This window comes from Lonchura striata, chromosome 14, assembly GCF_046129695.1.
Source record: "Lonchura striata isolate bLonStr1 chromosome 14, bLonStr1.mat, whole genome shotgun sequence".
NCBI lineage: Eukaryota > Metazoa > Chordata > Aves > Passeriformes > Estrildidae > Lonchura > Lonchura striata.
Window position 1 is genome coordinate 8,925,002 of NC_134616.1, and position 19,832 is coordinate 8,944,833.

The 19,832-nt window shown below is 42.9% G+C and overlaps 1 protein-coding gene across 1 annotated transcript; it reads left to right on the forward strand.

The window, feature by feature from the left end:
* Positions 1-1,661: 1,661 nt before the first annotated feature.
* On the forward strand, positions 1,662-19,398 carry SLC25A43 (solute carrier family 25 member 43). Its single transcript, XM_021548425.2, has 5 exons — positions 1,662-1,970; positions 4,583-4,824; positions 5,818-5,990; positions 17,333-17,467; positions 18,513-19,398. Exons 1-5 carry the CDS (start codon positions 1,699-1,701, stop codon positions 18,714-18,716), a joined length of 1,026 nt encoding a protein of 341 aa, XP_021404100.1. The 5' UTR covers positions 1,662-1,698; the 3' UTR covers positions 18,717-19,398.
* The last annotated feature ends 434 nt before the right edge of the window (positions 19,399-19,832 follow it).

Sequence of the window (19,832 nt, forward strand, 5' to 3'; positions counted from 1 at the left end):
GGTTATTTTGCTTAGAGGGAAAGAAGGAGAGGAAGGAAGGAGAGGAAGGAAGGACAGAAACTACCTTAAAGGTCATCTAGCTCCTAACCCTCCTGCCATGGGCACAGATTCTTCCCACTAGATCAGGTGGATCCAAAGCTCTATCCAACCTGACCTTGAACATATCCAATTTTTTAATGTATAATTTGTTTTTATTTTGGCAGTTCCCTTTACAAAGGAGAAAAAATGACAACAGAGACTCACACCAACCCCTTCTTCTCCAAGGACTGCTTGTGGGAGGCTGAGATTAACTAGTGATTCATTTTATCAGCCAGAAAATGTATGGAAAAACCTGCCCCAAAATTAGTAATAAAAATGGGAAGACTGAATGGAAAATTCCAGTGCTTAGTAAGAATCTTAAGTTGAGGTTTGTCTTGTGCAGATGAGCAACAAAAAAACCCCAAACAAACAAAAAAAAAACACAAAAAAAAAAAAAAAAAAAACACCACACACACAAAAAACCCAAACAAACAAACAAAAAAAAACAAACCACAAAAAAAAACCCAACCTGGAAGAAATATCACCCTTTTCTTTGAAGTCTTGAAGTAAGGTTTGAAATCTTCTGTTTCCAAGCACTAATCATGCATAGCAAGTTATACCCATTTATTGTTGTTTTTCTTCTCCTCCTTGATGGTTAAATGCTTTCTTCTCACCAAGAAAATACAACACCATAAATAGCTGAGTTCCTGGAGAGAGAGGCAATTCTAGAGAGATGTCTTTTAGCTCTTTTATTGATCTAAGAATAGTGCATTGGATCAGCAGCAGAGCATTCTTGCCAGAGGCAGACTAAGTCACCCGACACTGTTCTGTTGAATGCACTGTAAGAAGATACTGAGCACAGCTTTCAGTTTGAGTGGAATTCTTCGGGTGGTTATTTTTGTTGGTTTTCGGTTTTATGGAGGGGATGGGTTTTGTTTTGTTTTGTTTGTTTGAGGTTTTCTGTTACAAGAAACAGAACATCCTGTTTTGGTGCAAATCTCTGCTACTACCTCCGTACTGGCTGTTATCTCCTCACTCCACAGATTCTGGTCTCAACTTGTATCTCCTTTCCACATTCGTCTCTCCTCTCCCTGTGCCTTTTTTTCTTTTCTCTGGCAGCACGTCAGAAAACCTGAACTAATTGATCTCGTAAATCTTATTAATGATGATCACTCAGTCACTCAGCTCCAGCAGCAACAGAGTGCTTCAGGAGCAGAACGCGGTGTTTTTGTGCCGTTGCTGCATTGGGTTCTGTGGAAATACATTTAATTGTAAAGAGAAAGGTGTGTATTCACTGTCCGTGGAGATACGTTTAATTGTAAGGAGAAAGGAGTGTGTCCTGGGTGCAGCTGGGTCACTGTTGCTTTTCTTCTAGCTGCATAAATGCAATAGTGTAGTAATGTGTACTAATCCATGAATTCGGGTGCAAGCGGGGCTAGGAGCGCCGGCCGGGCTCACCCGCGGCCAGCGCCGCTCCGCTCCGGCCGCTCCGCTCCGGGTTTTCCTTCCGCCTCCACAGCGCGAGCGCGGGGCGCGCGGAGCCCCGCGCCACAGCGCCCCCCGGCGGCGGAGGCGGGCGGCGCCGCCCCCGCTGTGGCCGCGCCGGGCCGGGCCGGGCCGGGCCGCGCCGCTCGGTGCGCTCCGCTCGGCTCCGCTCCGCTCCGGCGGAACGGCGGGGCCATGGCCACCCTGCGCCGGGACGGCCGGGTCACCGCCCTGCAGCGCCTGGGCTGCGCCGGGCTGGCGGGCGCGCTGAGCCTCAGCCTGACGGCGCCGCTGGAGCTGCTGACGGTGCTGGCGCAGGTGGGCACCTGGCACTGCCGGCGGGGGCTGCGCGGCGCCGGGCGCAGCCTGTGCCGCACCGAGGGCGTGCGGGCCCTCTGGAAGGGGAACCTCACGGCCTGCCTGCGCCTGTGCCCCTACAGCGCCCTGCAGCTCGCCGCCTCCCGCCGGTAAGCGCCGCCCGCGCGGGTCCCGCGGCTCGGGGGCTCCGCCGCCTTCCTCACGGCGGGGCGGCGGAGGGAGAGCCGGCTCGGTCTGACGGCTCTGTCCGGCCCGGCTCGGTCTGACGGCTCTGTCCGGTGTGACGGGCTCGGTCTGACGGCTCTGTCCGGCCGGGCTCGGTCCGACGGCTCTGTCCGAGCCGGGCTCGGTCCGACGGCTCTGTCCGGTGTGACGGGCTCGGTCTGACGGCTCTGTCCGGTGTGACGGGCTCGGTCTGACGGCTCTGTCCGGCCGGGCTCGGTCGGACGGCTCTGTCCGTGCCTGCCGGTCAGTGGCTGTGCGCCCCTTCTCCCCAGGGACGCGGACTCTTGCTTGTAATTTTATTTACCTAATTTGTTTAGCACGTAGCGATTGTTAGGGCCTGGTGATATGCCAGCAATTGCTGATAAAATGATAGGTATTCTTCACATGATGAAGGGTGGATAGTCTGTTAAAATTCTTTTGCTCGGGTTCATTTAGAAATGAAGTTCCAGTGCAACCTGCAGGTGTGGCTGTCACATCTGTTCTTTGCAACCAGTTTCTTTAATTAATTTGTACACTCTCAAGTATTTCTGTTGTTTGTATCAAAGAAAATAACAAAATCACAAGTCAGATATTTTTACCCTATCATGCAGGAGTTGTTAAGCAAATTTGATCGGTTTTGATGTTGATATGTGACATTGTTTGTTTAAAGACCATGTTTTTGATAATTCACAGACTTTATACTAAGGTAAGTGCTGGAAGGACTGCAGCAGGATGAACATGGAGCAGTGCTGATGGATCTCTGCTGGCTGTGCTGTTTCCTAGGATTCCCTTCTGCTGCCAGTTATCTCTCAGCCTGTGCAGGGAGTGCCTGACTGTTTGCACACATCAGAATGTTTTGCTACTCTGGGGGCTGGGCTTCTTGGCTTCTTTTTTTTATTGCAGTCAGCTGTTCATGCACATGACATTTCCACTCAGCTGGCAGCTGAGTTCTTCTGTTCTGGGCAGCAGCACAGCCCTGCTGGTGCTGCCAACCTGCTGGGTTTGTCACTCATCTGTCCCAGCAAGTCATCTGCCCATGACTGCTTGCGCCCTTCAGGAGACCAGAAATGAAGTGACCCTAAAACTGGACAGCTTTTTCGTGCCATAATTGATGCAGTGGTCAAACAAAGAGCAACATAATGTGAGTGGGAAGGTACAAACAGTAATTTAAATGCCATTTAAAGTTCACAGAAAAGGCAGTGTGTTGTACCAATATACAGCAGTTGATTTTGAGCAAAATAACTTCATTGTTTGTTCAGCTTGAAACAGTGTATGCCTTCTGCAAGGCTAAAGCTTGTGCCTAGTTTGTACAGGATGTTCTGAATTATGGGTGGAAGTAGGCTACCAGGAAATTAAATACAAGGTGCCTATGCTTAGTCCTTGATATACTATTTGGGGGTTTTGGAAAGTCTTTTTTACTGGGAGAATAGTGTACATAAAGGCAAGAAACACAAAAAGAGAAGTTATAAGGCAGCTTAGGTAAACAGTCCCAGGGGAGCAGGACTGAGCACAGATTTCACAGACTCTTGTCTTTCCATGGCAGTTTGAAATGTTGTCACATAGTGCCCAGAGACACCCCTCCACCTTCCCCACACATTTGTCCACACGCAGGAAAATTAGGCTGTGTGGGTTTAGGGACTGCATAAGACACACAGGAAGAAAGGTTTATGCCCTTTTGCTTCTGCTTGGCTGGGCTTTCTCCCTGGGCACTCACAGGGCTTGAGACAAGTAGATGCAGGGATTTGTCATGCAGTAGGAAATGCACATTCAAGTGAAAAAACATCAACTGAGCGAGCAGTGACTTGTAAATACTTGCAAATTATTGTGTTCCGCACATGGTTACACCACGTAGGTTAAACGTAGATGTGCTGTTTAGATGTTTTAGTTAATGCTGCCAAAATAGAATAATACATTTCTTTACATCCAGTGAAAACTCTGAAGTGTTTTTACTTGCTTCTTGCTGCCTCCAGGACATTACTCCCTGATGTAGGAGTTTCCTGTAATAGAAAGGTCTTTCAGTGCGCCACAAATGTATGATTTGTGTGTAGCTTTTAAAACTGTGCTTCAATTTCAAATTTTCAAATTGAGACTTAAACTCCTGAGCATAATAGTGGCTGGACGTAAGTATTCTCTGGAGGTGTGTCCCTGTGAACCTTCCTGTTCCAAGATAAGTAACAGAAAGGTTCAGGTGCTCTCAGAAGGCCTGGGATGTCATTATTTACATATTTCCTCTTACATGATAACCTTCACTGGCAGGTTGGACCAGTGTCTTTAACTGATGATCGGATAATTTCTTGCAGATGTGTTTTGAATCATGGTAATTTTCATTGTGTATGTGGAAATACAAAAGAAAGATTTTCATCCTGTAAAAGATTTTCATCTTTATGTGGTGTTATGTATAATAAGATCTTGGATTAATCACATGCTAAAATTTCAATTCCTGCTGCTGAAGTGGCTTGTGGACAGAACATTTGCATCAAGAATCATCTACCTTAATTTTTCATGTGTTTTTTTCATAGTGTCATTAATAGTACTTCCTATATGTGTTTGCTTTTAGACTTGTTACCCTTTTCATGGATGAGCTGGGCCATATCTCGCACTGGAGAGCTGTCATGGCTGGAAGCCTGGCTGGCATGGTTGCCACCATCGTGACGTATCCCACTGACGTGATTAAAACACGGCTCATCGTGCAGAACCGGCTGGAACCATCTTACCAGGGAATTTTTCATGCTTTTTATAAGATCTATCATCAAGAGGGGCTCCGTGCGCTCTACCGTGGTGTTTCACCAGCAATATTAGGTAAAGCAATAGTGGGGTGAAATCACCTCACTGCCTGACTTTTGTTGCAGCTGTGTAGTGTGTTCGCTTGCTCACTTGATTTCAAAAGCAAATAGGAATGTTTTCTTGTAGAAGATGTAGAAATTTTTGAGGCACTGCAATACTGATAACCTTTGCTGCAGCTTTTTTACTTCAAATTAGAACCATATGTGTAGCATTTATGTATGATTAAGTGTTCAGAAAAATACTCTTATCCTTCTTTTATAGAAGATCTAATTGTGCTTAGATGCACAATTTTCACCATTAAACTCTTAAAACACATTTATACACACACACACAGAGTGCTTGTAATTCCTGTTGAGTGTGAGTGTCTCCTGAGCTGTTCAGTGAAACCAGTGTGAGCTATAGTATATAGTAGGTGTGAAAAATGAAGATTCATTATATTCTCTTTACTTTAAATTATTAATTAACTATTTACTCTGCATGGCCTTTAAAAATGCCATTTAACTGAGTCCACTGTTTCACAATATGACATTGTATAAAATGTGTAACAGTAATAATAAATGTATAATCCCACTATAAAACTGATGAGAGCATGAAACAAGCAAAAGAGGCCAGAAGTATCCCTGATGAGCTCGACTGAAGACATAGCTCTGATTACCTGTGCAAATGCTGGGGTTGGGTTGGACTGGGAAAGAGCTTGTCACAAGAGAGAATCTGGAGAAACATGGCAGCCTGGCCTGTCATGAGACTATAGCAGTTAATAATTCTAACAATGTGAACATTCTAGTGGGTAAATGTATGCCCCTGTCAGCATATCTAGATGGTACAATATGGGTCTTTGGTGATAAACCAGGGACTAAAGAATGAAGCTCTTCAAAATCTGGATTGGGTTTGTGGAATGTGACGTGTAAATTGGCAGCAGCTCCTCCCAGCTTTCTAGTTATGTGATGGGCAGCTGTCCTTTCTTAGTGTACAGTGTGTTGATTTAATCCTGTCTGGTTTGCTTTCTAGGTGCTGTCCCATTTTCTGCAGGTTCATTCTTTGTTTACATCAGTCTAGACACAATCTGGCAACAGCCCATCATTCATTTCACTCCTCTTCAGAACTTTGCAAATGGCTGTGTAGCAGCTGCTGTGGCACAGACACTTTCTTTCCCCTTTGAGACTGTCAAGAGGAAGATGCAGGTACAGAATATTCATGTTACCAGTACTTTGTCATAGGTACTTGGTGCAAGAACTTGGGTCAAGACAGCCAGGTGATCATGTGTACCACTTTATTTCCCTTACCAGTAGGCTACAGAGACTTTGGTTTTGGTTTTGTTGGGTTTTTTGCTCATTGGTGGGTTTTTGTTTGTTGTTTTGTTTTTAAACTCTGGAAATCATTGCTATGAGTGGGCGGTTATACCTTTAATGTGAGTTCAAGTACTATCATGGGATATGTTTATGCCCTCAGACTCCATCTCTGTAGTTTTATTTCTTTCCTTTTTCATAGTAGTTCATCAAATTCTCAAAATTCAGAACTGGCAAACCTTCGGTGAAAGTTTGAAAGTTTGCCAGCTGAAGAAATTTAGTCCCCTTGGTGGTAGGCAGGATGAATGAGATCCATGTGATTTTCAGGGCTTATATGTCTGCCATTTATGCCTCACCACGAAACAAACTTGCTCAGTATTAAGTCTGAAGGATCATTGTTCTTACTTCTGACTCCTCTGTTTAACAAGTGACTTACCAGCTGCAGGTGCTGCTGTTTCCTGGAACATCAACAAAACCAGAGTTACTTCTTGATCTGTTCTCCGGAACTTTAAAAATAATGATGTAAAAAAGACCTAAACCCCACAAAACTACCACTATCCCACAGCTTCCCTCTCACTGACGTAATTCACTTCCTGATGTTGACTTTTCATTGGAACTTCAGTAGAGAGACAGTGAATAGTTTTCATCATATGGTCATTCTCTGGCAGGGGCATATGAGTTTGGGTTTTCAGCCTAGTTCCTGGGAATGCTGATTTATGGGAGGCTTTTATGGTATTTTTAGAAAAACGGTCAGTAATTGTTGCAGCCTTATATAGGTTCTTACCCCCTTCATCAAGTGGTAGCCTGGTGGCAAGTCACAAGGTAGCAAAAGATCAGTGAAACTGTGCATTTCCCTCTCCTGCTCTCCGAGTTCCCCTTTTCAGGGCTCAGATGCTGTGTTACAGTTACTTGAACACTCAGATTTTGTAATCTGTTCAGAAGTCGGTTTTGGCTGTAAATGGTGCGGGTTTGTGTCGGGCTGTGTCGTGACAGGAGTGAAGAAGTGGGACAGGCACACGTTTCATTTTCCTGCCACTAGGCTGGGCTCTTCCACCGAGGGGAGGCTTAATCGTCTGATCGGTACTTCAGCAACACGGGAACTGGATTTATAGCCTAAATATGTACGACTTGGAGAGGCTAAAAATACTTTACATGAAAACAAAAGGCTCATCAGCAGAGAGGGTTTCTTCCTCATAAGTGCATTGCAACACTGAATACGGATTCTCTGAGCTTAGAGAAACACCTCCTGTTCAGTGATTTATTCTGAAGGCATGGGAGAAGGCAAGGATATTTCAAAAGAGCAAGCACCCTAGGTGCAAAATCCTGTAATTTGTTGGGTGCTGGAAATTACTTAATTCATGTAGAGTTGTCCAAAAAAGACACCTGTTTAAAATTGCAACCCATATTGATACCAAGAGCGCACTGGAACTCCTGCAAGATTACCCAAGAAGTTTGGATTTTCCCATTAGCACCAGGGTATGGCCCAGCTTTGCAGAGATCAGCTCTGCTTTGTGCTTGCTGGTCTGTGCAGTTTGTAGGGTGCTGGTCAGAAGAGAGAAATGCCTAGTACAGCACCAGGAAAAGTATCATGAAAAGGGATGGACCTAGAAAGGGGGAGGAAAAGGAAAAGAACTTCAAGACATTTCAGATTTCTGTAGAAAATGGAGGAGCAGATACTTCTGATCAGTTTTTCTCCCACGTCTTATTCTGAGCAGCCTCTATTTAGTGCTTTGGTTTTCTGGCTGATAGAAAAAGGGAACTGCCGAAGCCTTCAGCTACCTCTGGGCCTGCTGTGTGCTCTGCAGTGCACGTGGAGAAGTGCTGGGCTTTTTTTGAAGCAGTGAATGCTGGATTTATGGTCTATGAAGAGGAACCCAGCCCACTGTGGAAGTCAGTATGAGATTCCTTTTCCCTACCTTTTGTCCCACAAGCCTGACAGATGGAGGGAGTATGTTGCTAAAGAAGATTTTTCCAATGAAGCTGATGCTGATGGGGAGCCAAGAAGTTGTAAGACTCAGGAGCTTCAAAAATAGAGCAGAGAAAATAGGACAGAAGGTTGTCTCCATAGATTCTGAGATTGAGTACAGGCATGAGACCAGGACATCCCCATTCAGATCTTTACCTGATGTGCTAGGCAGTGTTAGAAGACTTACCTCCATTCAGCTCATCTGGACAATGCTTGAAGTGTTTGCATAGACTAGGAAATTAATTCTCCTATGGGAGGAAGGATAAGATGCTATTTTTAATCTCCATTGTAATAATCTTGCTTCCTCCTTTCTTATTTTAAATATCTGAATCCTACACTTCTGACGTTGGCTGCTTCTGTCACTGACAGCTGTGGGAGTAGGAGCTGACTGTCAGTGAACGATTCTTGAGGAAGAATTGTGTTTTGGTGATGCTTTAGGGTATCAGATTTGCTCTGTAACCATGGCTTCTCCCACCTTTGCTGTTAGAATTAGCTTTATTGAGCTTATTTTTTTTTAAGATGCTGTGTTTGCTATATATACTTGAATGTTTTTCTTAAAAGAAATGTTAATTAATATGAGTGAATCTTACTTAATATTTGAGTCTTCTGTGTTGTGCTTATCCTAATTTATTCCTTTGTCTTCCTTTTTTCACTTTGCTCCTGATTGGCATGTTAGAGAATTCAGAGGTACTGTATGCATGTTTCAGCATGGAAATATGGCTTTTGTTGTACATCTGTAGAAGGGGATTCATGAAAGAGAGGGTTATGTTCTATAGTAAGTGCTTTCCTGACTTACTTTTATGATGTTTCAGTTTCTGAACAAAAACTTACTGATCTTTATATTATTCTGACTGTTATTCTTGGCTTTCCTTCCTTACCTCACAATAGGTGAGGTTCTTTGTTAAATCCAGTTTCTCAGCCATATTCAAGTACTGTCCTTTTTAGCTTGCAGACTTGCATACAAGAACACTTTTTTCTTTTTCAGTTTTTTTTTTCTACCTTTTGCATATAACTTTTACTTTGAATGAGTCTGGTCTAAGGAAGCGCCAGTAATGTTTCTACTTTCCCACATCTTTTTTTTTTTTGGCCAATGATAGCCCTCATAAGTGCCTATTGGACTGAGCTGTGGCATTTCAGTAAGGGAAGTTGAATTTAAAGCTGTACAGGTTGTGCAGAAGATTATTATTAGAATGGCATCCATCCCAGGCTATGTATGGAACTGAAAACACACAAACACACAAATGGTCAATGCAAACCCAACAGTCAAGTTTGGCACTTCCCTCTGTGCTCAGGACGTGCAGAGGTGGGCTCAGACACCCCAGAGTGGCACTTTTCAGCCTCCATCCCAGACTGACATGTGACCTTGGTAATTTTTTAAGCAAAATGCACAAAGATGTCCTTAAAGCTTCATAGATACTCCACAGTTACTCCTTGCCTGCTTGCATGAACAAACTTTGGATTGTCTTCAGAAGCTCAGCCGTGTCTCAATACTTTAATATTAATCTTTGACTAAGACCTTTCTTAAACTCTCCTTCACCAGTAAATGCTACTCAGGTATAGCTTTGCCATCAAACCCATGTAATATAGAATAAATCATACTGTCAGTAAAGTGCAGGGTTCAGCACATTTTTGGTGTTGACTGCACTGCATCCTTAAGCTGTGAGGACATCTCTGTGGGGAAAGCATTGTTCAGTGCAGATCTTTCTGTTTCAAATTGCAGGCTTTGACTTTGCTTCACTCCTGCAAACAAACAGGCTTACAGTTTTTGGTTAGTGTAGATGGTTGCCATGTATCACCCAAGAAGTGGCCTCTTTTCAAATTCAATCAGTTTGGCCTCAACTGCCTATAAATCTGCAATGTGTTTTGGGATTTTTGTTGGATTTTTTTGTTCCTTGGAACACAATATGCTCTGCCAATGTGAAATCTGATGTAAATTATATAAATGCTGTGTGTTAATAACATGAAAAAAAACTAAGCAGTAATTTCCTCTTTGAGGTACCCTGTTTAAAATTAAACCTCTCTTTTAAAAGGAATACTGTTATTTAAGTATTTATTTTAAAATAGTCCCCTTGCAGGGTAGAAGTCAGTCTAGCAAGAACCCAGTGGCTAGGTTAAAGAGTTTTGAAAAAGAGAATGATAAATCTTCCTTCTCTCTGCTGAGAGGATGAGCAGTGCTCCTGCTTTGCTTAAGCATGAGTGACTTGCAAAGAGTTCTGTCATTGGGACAGTCACTGGGCTGGTGTGCAGCCTCTGTAAGCTCACAAGCTGTAGTGTCACTGCTGGTGGTGAGATCTGTGTTCTTCTCAGCTGGGAATATGGAAGTTACTGGAGTCATGACCTGGTTTAAAACTAAGAAATCCTTTTTGGATCATGTGGTTCATACAACATCTCAAAAGCATACATGAGACTTTGGGCAGGAAGACCTTTTAATAGTGAACAGCAGGAAACAAAAGTTTTCAGAAATTGAGCCATTTGACCACACAAATTCCATAGTGTGGAAGCAAATAAGGAGCAGTATTACTTCTAATATGATTTCTTCAGTGAGGCATATATGGTTGCTAGCTCTCTGTCCTAGTCCATGCCCCAATAACTTTTGATTCTGCTGTGCAGCTTCAAGTAAACTTGACAAGAGTGGAGATTTCAGAGACAGGAACTTCCATCAAGTGTTGTGAAAACAAGTGCAGAGATAGGTGAAATATTTAGAGTCTCATCTCTAAGGGGGAGACTGCAGTGTGAGTTCTTACTTTTCTTATTTCTCTCTTTGATCTCACACTCATCTTCTTCTTGCTGCTGGGATTAAGGCATCAACCAGGTTGCCATGCCTGGATGGTACTTGAATTTGAGATCAGCCTGGCTGCTCTGGTTATTAGCAAATAGGTAATAGATGACAGATTCTGGTTGTGGTAAAATCCCTTCTTTCCTTCTCTTGTTTACTGTTTCCTCACTCTTGTTTATCTGAATACTTTGAGCTACCTGCAATTTTTATAGTTTCATTGATGTTGTTAAAAAGATATTTTAAGCTGTTACAGAATGCTGCTCTGCTGGTTAGGGAAGTATTTTGTCTGGTAGATGGTTGAGACAATGCTGGAAAAAAGCTATGGAGCATAACATAGGCTTTGTCTTCTGTAACAGCCTAGATCAGCTTTTATGAATCTGGACAAATCTCAGAAGCATTTCTCTTAAATCCCCAGACTTCCACAGGAGAAAAGTGTGAGGACTGACTCTCAAGTTGGAACACTGAACAGTGTTGGTAGGAAAACTGAATAAGAGGAAGAAATTGTAGCTCAAGAATTGGAAGCAGGACCGGGCTGCTTTAACTGTGAGGTCTGCCTTAACTCTAAACCTGTTCACTTCAGAAGCTGTGGTGTGATAATTGTGTAATACCTTGAGGCAGATTAGCTTTGCACTGCAACACAGTGGCCTGCTGAAGAAAAGCAGGAAAACACATTTCACCTGTTTAAAATGCAGGAAGTCTGAGGGATGGCAGAATGCAATTCTCTCCAAATGCTCTCCCCAGCCATTCAAGTGGCCACCATGCCCCCAAAGTGAGATTTGGCAGTGCCAGCTGATCATGTCTGCCAGCTTCTTACAGTGCCTTGGCTTTGTCATCAGTGTGGTGTGAGTGAGAGCTCTTTAATCTGCTTTGGGACAGATCAGCTGGGTTAACTCAGCCCACCTTTTTAAACTCCATAAGCTCACCCAGCAGACAGGACCTGACACAGGCTGGCTTTGCTGCTGCTCACACACAGCTATTACAGACATAACTTTAATGCAATACTGTCTCTGGAGGTACAGCTAGTACTGTTACCCCCCACTTACACAGGACAGCCTTGTATCCATTTGTCTGTGCTTAGAGTGATGTACCTATGACATGTGAGGTGACTAATTATGGAAAACACTCCATGAACAGGAGCTAAAACTTGATCAACACTCTCTTGGTGGCCACAACAACTTCCTGCAGTGCTACAGGTGCTCAGGGGACAGAGTGGCTGAACAGTGCCCAGGCAGAAAGGGACATGGGGGGAGTGGTTGACTGAACATGAACCAGCAGTGTGCCCAGGTGGCCAAAAAGGCCAATGACATCCTGGTCTGTATCAGGAATAGTGTGGCCAGCAGGAGCAGGGAGGTCATCCTTCCCCTGTACTTGGCACTAGTGAGGCTGTACCTTGAGTGCTGTGTCCAATTCTGGGTCCCTCCATTTAGGAAGGATATTGAGATGCTCAAACACATCCAGAGGAGGGCAACAAGGCTGGTGAGGGCCTTGGAACACAGGCCCTGTGAAGAACAGCAGAGGGAGCTGGGGTTGTTTAGTCTGGAAAAAAGGAGACTCAGAGGTGACCTTATCACTCTCTGCAACTTCCTGAAAGTTGCAGTCAGGTGGGGGTTGGTCTCTTCTTGTAGGCAGCAACTGACAGAACAAGAGGACACAGTCTTAAGACGAGTTAAACTTCCCCTATGCCACGGGAAATTTAGGTTAGAAAAAAAATCTTCACTGAAAGAGTGATTGGGCAATGGAATCATCTTCCCAGGGAGATGATGGAATCACTATCCCTGGACATTTTTTGAAAAAGACTGGATGTGGCACTTGGTGCCATGGTTTAGTTGATGAGGAGGTATTAGGTCATAGGTTGGACTTGATGATCTCAAAAGGTCTTTTCCAACCTAGTTCATTCTGTGATTCTGTGATTCTTTTATAGGTGATTTATTTTGATTTTGTGTAAATCCTTAACTCATCCACATAAGACAAATGAAAGTATGACCTGTGAAAAGCCCCAGTCCTGTTAAAAATTAGTTTTCTCCTCAGTTCCTAGATAGGCAGCAGGAGATGCAGGAACTAGCATTGCCATCCACTGCGTGAAGGATGGGACCAAGCCAGTCTGCCTAAAGTTTTGCACCATTAAATAAATTAGTGTTAATGTGCATGAAAGTGATGCACCCATTTGTAGGGCTTGAGCTGAACCATCTGGGTGGCATTTGGAAGCCACCCAGAGCTGCCCATGCAAGGGGTTTGCACTGCCTTGAAGAAAAATACTTCTGTATTAAAGACTTCCTCACACAGCAGGTGTTAAAGCAGAGGAAGCTTAGGCTCAGCAGCAAAGGAGGGATTCTGCAACCAACTGTGAAGCCTCGGGGTACAACAGGCCTGGTTATATACATTTAAAGCAAAGAGTCAAGCTTTCGACCAAGCATGAAGCTGTTTTGCTCACTTGGTGCCATTGTTCCCAGAAAGGCATGATTTGTTCCCAGTTCAGGTTACAGAGGAAGGGACAAGGTGTTCCTGGAGTGCAGGACGCTGGAGGTCAGCTGTGCTGTGCTGCTCTGAACTGACTGTATCCTGATAGCTTGCCATGGTTTACCTTCCTCTGTGCCTAAATAATTTGGGTAGACTTTAACCAGGCGTATGTCAGCATTACTAAACCACTGACAGGGAATGACTGTTGAGTAAGGCTGACCTTTAGGAGGAAGAATTTATTAAGCCCAAGAGGATGTATTTTCCCCCAAAATATTAACATGTATTTACAGGTGTTAATAATTTTTTTTTCATTATGGTGGAATGAAATGCTCTTTCAAGCATCCAGTTCTCACTTAAGTAAAATTTCTGTTGACTGGAGTGGTATTAACTTGAATGAAAACAGCAATCCTTGACCTTTAGTTTCCTTTGAACTACAGCTGCACTTGCCTGCTGCATGTGCCCTTATTAACCCAGACTGCAAAGATGTCTTTTTTTAGCTTCCAGATTAAGAGTGTGAACTCTTGAGCTATGTGTGAATTGTCTTCCTGCACTTTTTTTTTTAAATGATCAGAAATGTAGGACACCTGAATCTGTTGAAAATATGTAAATAACAAGCAGTTTTACTCTCTCTGCCATTAGCGTACAGCTGATGACACTGATGACAGCTATTCACTGTTAGCTGTCTTCCATACTCTGTGCCAAGAGTAATGTGTACTCAAAAAATAAATAGTAAATATTTGTACCAACAGACTTTATGAACTGGGAAAAGGGGGGAAGTACATGAATTAAATACATTAATTCATAGTCTCCAGTACATGTGAATACAAATAATTACAAACCAAAATGTCCCAAAAAGCAAGTGAAAAGTTTTTATCTGCCCAGGAGAGGGGCTGAGGGGGGGTCATTGAACAGGTCTGTGAGATCAGTTCCCAGAATGGGATTATGTTGTTGTGGCAGTCACCTCGTAATGCAGGCAATGGGAGAGACAGTGTCTGAAGAGTCTTCAGGTAACAATTACCTATAACAATTAACCTGCAGTCATGACACTGCACTCTTATTTAAATATTTTGTTTCTTTTAGAAGAATATTGTGTGCAGGTAGTTGGGCATTTTTTGTACATCTCTCTTTTTGAGTTTTTGAGTGTTGCAGTAGAACAATGCTACCTCTGTGGATGTGTTGCAGTGACATAATCAACTTGGTGGGCTCTGGACATAAAAATACTGTGTTTGTGAGAGAGCAAGTGGAGGCAATTCTGCATTTGATGTGCTTTAATCATTTAGAGAGCCTACTGTCCATCAGAGGTAAAACGAGAAGCAACTTAGCCCTGCTACTACTATGAGTAACACCTTGGCTCTGTGTTATCAGAACAGGGAGCTGTATCCCCAGCCTCCTGCAGTTTGAGACAGCTGCAACTGGGAGAAAGGAAGTCTTCAAAATAAGCAGGTTTCCATGCAGCAGCCCATAGTGTCAAGGGGTGTCAAAAGCAAGGAATTCAGCTGCTTTGTGTGCATGAAATTCTCTGTCATAAAGCTGACGTTTTGGGGATGAGATTAGCTGTTTGATTTGTATGTCATGATAGGTTTCTGCAAAAGAAGTAGAAAAACCAGTTTGGTCTGGTTCACTCCTTCCATTTTCTGGCTCTGGTGCCATAGGGTGGTTGTGAGGGTTGCAGTGTGGTGGACATGCTTAGATGAAGAATCACCAAAACCCACAGCTAACTCTTTTTCATGAACAACAGTGCCAAATGAAACACATTTGCAGTATTCTTTTATTAATACGTTTTAACTTCATTTAGTTATGTTCCAAAATATTGAAGTTTTAACTACACACTGATACAGATTTTAGTTTTCCTCTTGTAGTAAGTGATTCTGAGATTCTGTGAACAATTGTTATTTAATGACTGTGTGTAGGATCCTAGAAGCATACAGCTCCTGTAAAGCAGAAAGGCTGGCAACACATACTTTACTTCACAGACTGAAATCTTAGAAACAGCTCTATCTATGGGGAACGGTGCTATAAATAATTTCAGTAAATCTCTCAAGGTCAGTATCTATGTGCAGATTGGAAATCTAGAGGCTTGGCTTACCTGTTCCTTTTAAACTGCCTTCTGGAGGTGTTTAGTGTGTCACTGAAATCTGCACTGTGCTTGTCACTTCTTTTGGTGTTGCAGGCAAGGGTACTGCAATCAAATCTTTGATCTGTGCCTTTGCAATGTGCACAGTAATGAAGAGGATTAGGTCAAATTTACGCAGTTAAATTCTGGCAGGCCTTGCTGTGCCTACAACAAAGGGACTGAAAAAGGAAGGAAATAATATCTTAATGGCATTCTTGCGTTCTTGAAGCATTTCAGAAACCTGTCTTTCTTTACTGCTTGACTACTTATAACTTCATTTACAAAAAAACCCTTGTGGAACCTGACTGACAATCCAGAAAGCAGAAGAGGGTTTTGAATCCAGTTCTCCTGTGACTGCTGTTGCATCTTTAGGTATACTTTAATAATTTTAGTTTTCTTCTAAGGATTACTGGTGCTAATATCACCATTCTTATGGAATTGGTTTCTGAAGTCTCATTTTGAGCACTCAGCATCTTCTGCAGTACAGACATGAAAGTCTTTGTGCATAAGGTTTTTACCTGTTACCTGCCATAAGAGGTATTTCACATGCATTTCAATCAGGCAGAAAAAAAAAAGAGAGAAGAAATTATGATCTGTGGTTTTTTAAACAAAGAATACGTGCCCTTAGTGTGGGTGTTATCAGGGTTTTTTTGTTCAGCCTTTAAATTTTAACAGTAGACTTGCCAGTAATTATTTGATTAGCAATTTCTCTGCTATACACAGAGTGTGTGTTTTCATCTGTTTGCCTTTCCAGCATCTCAGTTGCCAAGTATTTGAAATGCTATAGCTAAGGCACCTAGAAAATCTCATCACCACTTGTCAATTGATGAGGCTTGTCATAGGCTTAGCAGCTCTGAGAAGCTACAGATTAGTCTGGACAAGGAGTGACAAATTGCTACACAATGTGGTGTTTCAGATCAATGTGGGGATCATGATACCCATATTCATCCACTAATTACCTGTACAAGCCCCATTTTTATCAAACTTCTATCTTAGGATGATCAGTTTGCAAGGCATCAATCTGTGTCCTGGGGCCCCTGACACTGAAGTGTCATTTGTCAGTTGAGTGTCACTTGTGTCAAACACAAGTGTCACTTGTGCTTGAGTGAAACCCTGATTTGTCAATGCAAGATAAATCCATGGCTGCATGTGCACAGATGGATGAGGATGAGATTATTCAAGGTCAGGTTATCCTGTCTGTGCTAATGCAGTAGGAGATTAATGAAGAAGGATTTAGCTGTTAAAAATGACCAACTACACTTCTTCCATGTGAACAGACACTGTATTGCAGTTAGAAGTTCAGCTGCCAGCCAGCAGGATTCTCCCCAGGTAACTTTAACTAGTACCTATCAGCTGAGCACATTGATATGGGAGCATGGGCACCAACTGCTCACCTGCAGCCCTTGGTGGGCCTGAACAGCCTGGGCTGAAATCTCCATCCTTCCATTTCTGCTGTGCTGCTGCTCCTCAGCCTGTAGTGCAGTTCATGCTTCTCACAGCAGTGCAGGCACAGCCTCAGCAGCCAGAGACAAGTCAGCTGGTTTGATCAGGGGTACAGGAAGGCAGTGTGGCTCCAACCTTCCCTCTCATAGTGTTCCACTGCCAGGAGTGTGAAATAGCTCTACCTGGACCTGAGCAGTTGGCATGGGGCTGATGGGATGTGTGGCTCTGGTTCAGGTGGTTTGTCCTCAAAGAGTGGGATTTATTTCTAGTAGTGGCATGGTGCAAAAGGAGGCACTGTGTGAAATTACTGTTCACTTTCATACCTATCAAAGAGTGAGTTCTTTCCCTTTTTAATTTATATTTTAATGCAAAACTGGGAGGAATCCAGATCTGTCTGTTGAAACCTGGTGTTGACTGTTCCTTATATACAAGGATGGAGAAAATAATTGTTGTTCTAAATCCCTCTGGGTGTCTCTTGACAGGCTCAGAGTCCTTGGCTTCCCCACTATGGAGGAGTTGATGTCCATTTTACTGGCATGACTGACTGCTTCCGGCAAACTGTGAAGAACAAAGGTGTGCTTGGGCTTTGGAGTGGACTCACACCCAGTCTGCTCAAGGTGAGGTGTTGCTTTCATCCCAGTCAAACACTATCCCGAAGGAATCAAGACAGTTTTGGGCAGTTGGGGATAGAAAGCTTATGACATACTTTTGTACTTAGTAGCTTATAGATGACAGAATCAGTGACAAAACAGGTTATAAAGCAGCCTTGGAACTTGGTTTGGTTGTATTTCTCCAAATACAAGCTTGGTTTCTAGATGTCACCACTTGAAAGTTCATTTCAACATCTTTGAAGGGGGTGCTCCTAACACACAAGGTGTGGAATGGATGAGGGATTGCAAGCAATCCACTTAGGACAGCTAAACAAGTTCTCCTGACCTGAGCTTCAGTGATTTGATATGTTGTAGTGAGCTGTAAAAGAAGTGTGCTTGTATAAGCCACTTGCCCAGAAGTCCAAAAGCAGTGCTTTCAGCCAGCTATTTAATACATGTGCTTCAGTTACTGCAGATTTGCTGAGTTGAAGACATGAAATAAAGCATGGTAGCTTAAACAGAAGGTAATTTAATTTACATAAATACATTTTACAGTGCTGTGATGAGGATTACCTACAGAGAGCACTATAGGTAAGCTAATGAGTGCTAATTGAGTGACAGTAGGTTTGATTGTCATGGCCTGCCTGTGACTGCCTTGCCTTGGCTGATACGAAGCCAGTGGCCCTGGAGCTGCTGGTTCTGCATGGGGCAAGAGAAGAAAATTGTGGAGTCACTCCAGTGTGTGTAGAATAAATTCCACATTTCCTGCCAGGATTTGCTGAGATTGCTTAGGATGTGCTTGGGTATTTGACAAGTTCTGGTAATCTATAGGGTAGCACAGACCTTCTTCCTCACAATATTGCTATAATTAGTTATGTAACAACAATAAACTCCTACTGTTAGCACACTGCAGCTGCCAGTATAGCTTGAGATGAGACTCTGATTTTATATAAATGAGGACAAGGTCTATTATTAGATCAGATCTGAAGTCCTAGAAGTTCCCTTTTTTTAAAACATCTATGCTATGGATGTTTTGAGTCTAATTTTTTTTCTTATATTGCTTTTTTATCAGATTGTGCCATACTTCGGTGTTATGTTTAGCACCTTTGAATTCTGCAAGCGGGTTTGTCTCTACAGAAATGGTTATATTGAATCTCCTTTAAATTACAAGCTAACACCTGGCGTTGACCAGAGTTTACACCCACAAGAACTGAGAGAATTGAAGCTCCTCCGAAGGGAAAATTTTGAGCCAAGGAAATCAGCACTTGAAAACTGACATCAGAGTGTCCACTGCAGATACACAAATACCTTTCTTGAGGGACTTTGCAAGAAAGACATGCTGAGCTACAGGTACTGACATTTCAATGGACTGCATGATTTTTGTAGTGAGACACCTGTGATAGGAAAGAATAAATCTGTATTGTATTTGCTGAATGGATGTAAAGAATATGTCTGGCAAGCACATACTGAAGAGGAAAGATGCAACTAGTTTGAAAACTCTATACTACTGGAACTTGAAATGGCATTAATTTAGGTGCTTTTTAAAACTGAATAGCCATTTGAGATTAAACCAAGTTCAGAAAGGCAAGAGAATAGAAATGAGATTATAAATTGTCTCCAAAAACATTAAGAAAATGGATTTTCATAAAGCAATCTGAGATACCAAGTCAGCTAAAAATAATAAAACAGAATAAAATACATACAACATGCAAGAATTTCTACTGAAATCTCCAGGCTTTTTAGTAATACTGCCTAGTAATGGTGTTTCTTTCTCTGTGTCTGTTTTCCCATGGGCACAGGGCAGGTAATAATACTGAGACTTACTGGACATGTATGGATATGGAGATGTGAATTGTAAGCATGTTGGGGAGGAAAGAATTTCTTGCCTTGTCCAAGCATACTTGTATGTTTTTTACTAACACTGTATTTCTAAATAGATTTGAAAGATTGGGTACATATGAATGTCTGATCAACTCTTCAAACCTTTGAAGAGTCAAGTGAGTCAAAGTTATCTCTAACTTGTTTCTGATGTGCTACTACCACCTTTGTATCATAGTGCATTCCTACGACCTATCAAGCACTACCTAACCTTTTATCAACCAAGCCTGGCCTTTGTAATCACAAATACATGTGATAAATCCCCAAAAGGCAGCACTAAAATATTTAAGATGTCACTGAAAGAAGGCCCTTCATCAGTGGAGCACTAACGTGCAATGGTGTATGACCATGAAGAACCAGTCAGCAGCAAGGCTAAATTCTTGGACAGGTGAAGTTGTACTCGAGTGACATTTGGATGCCGCTGGGTGATGGGGGGCGGGTTGTACCTGCTGAGCTTCTGTCTGAGCATCTCAGCTGAGCTCAGCACTGCACAGGGGCTCCACCCACGGATCAG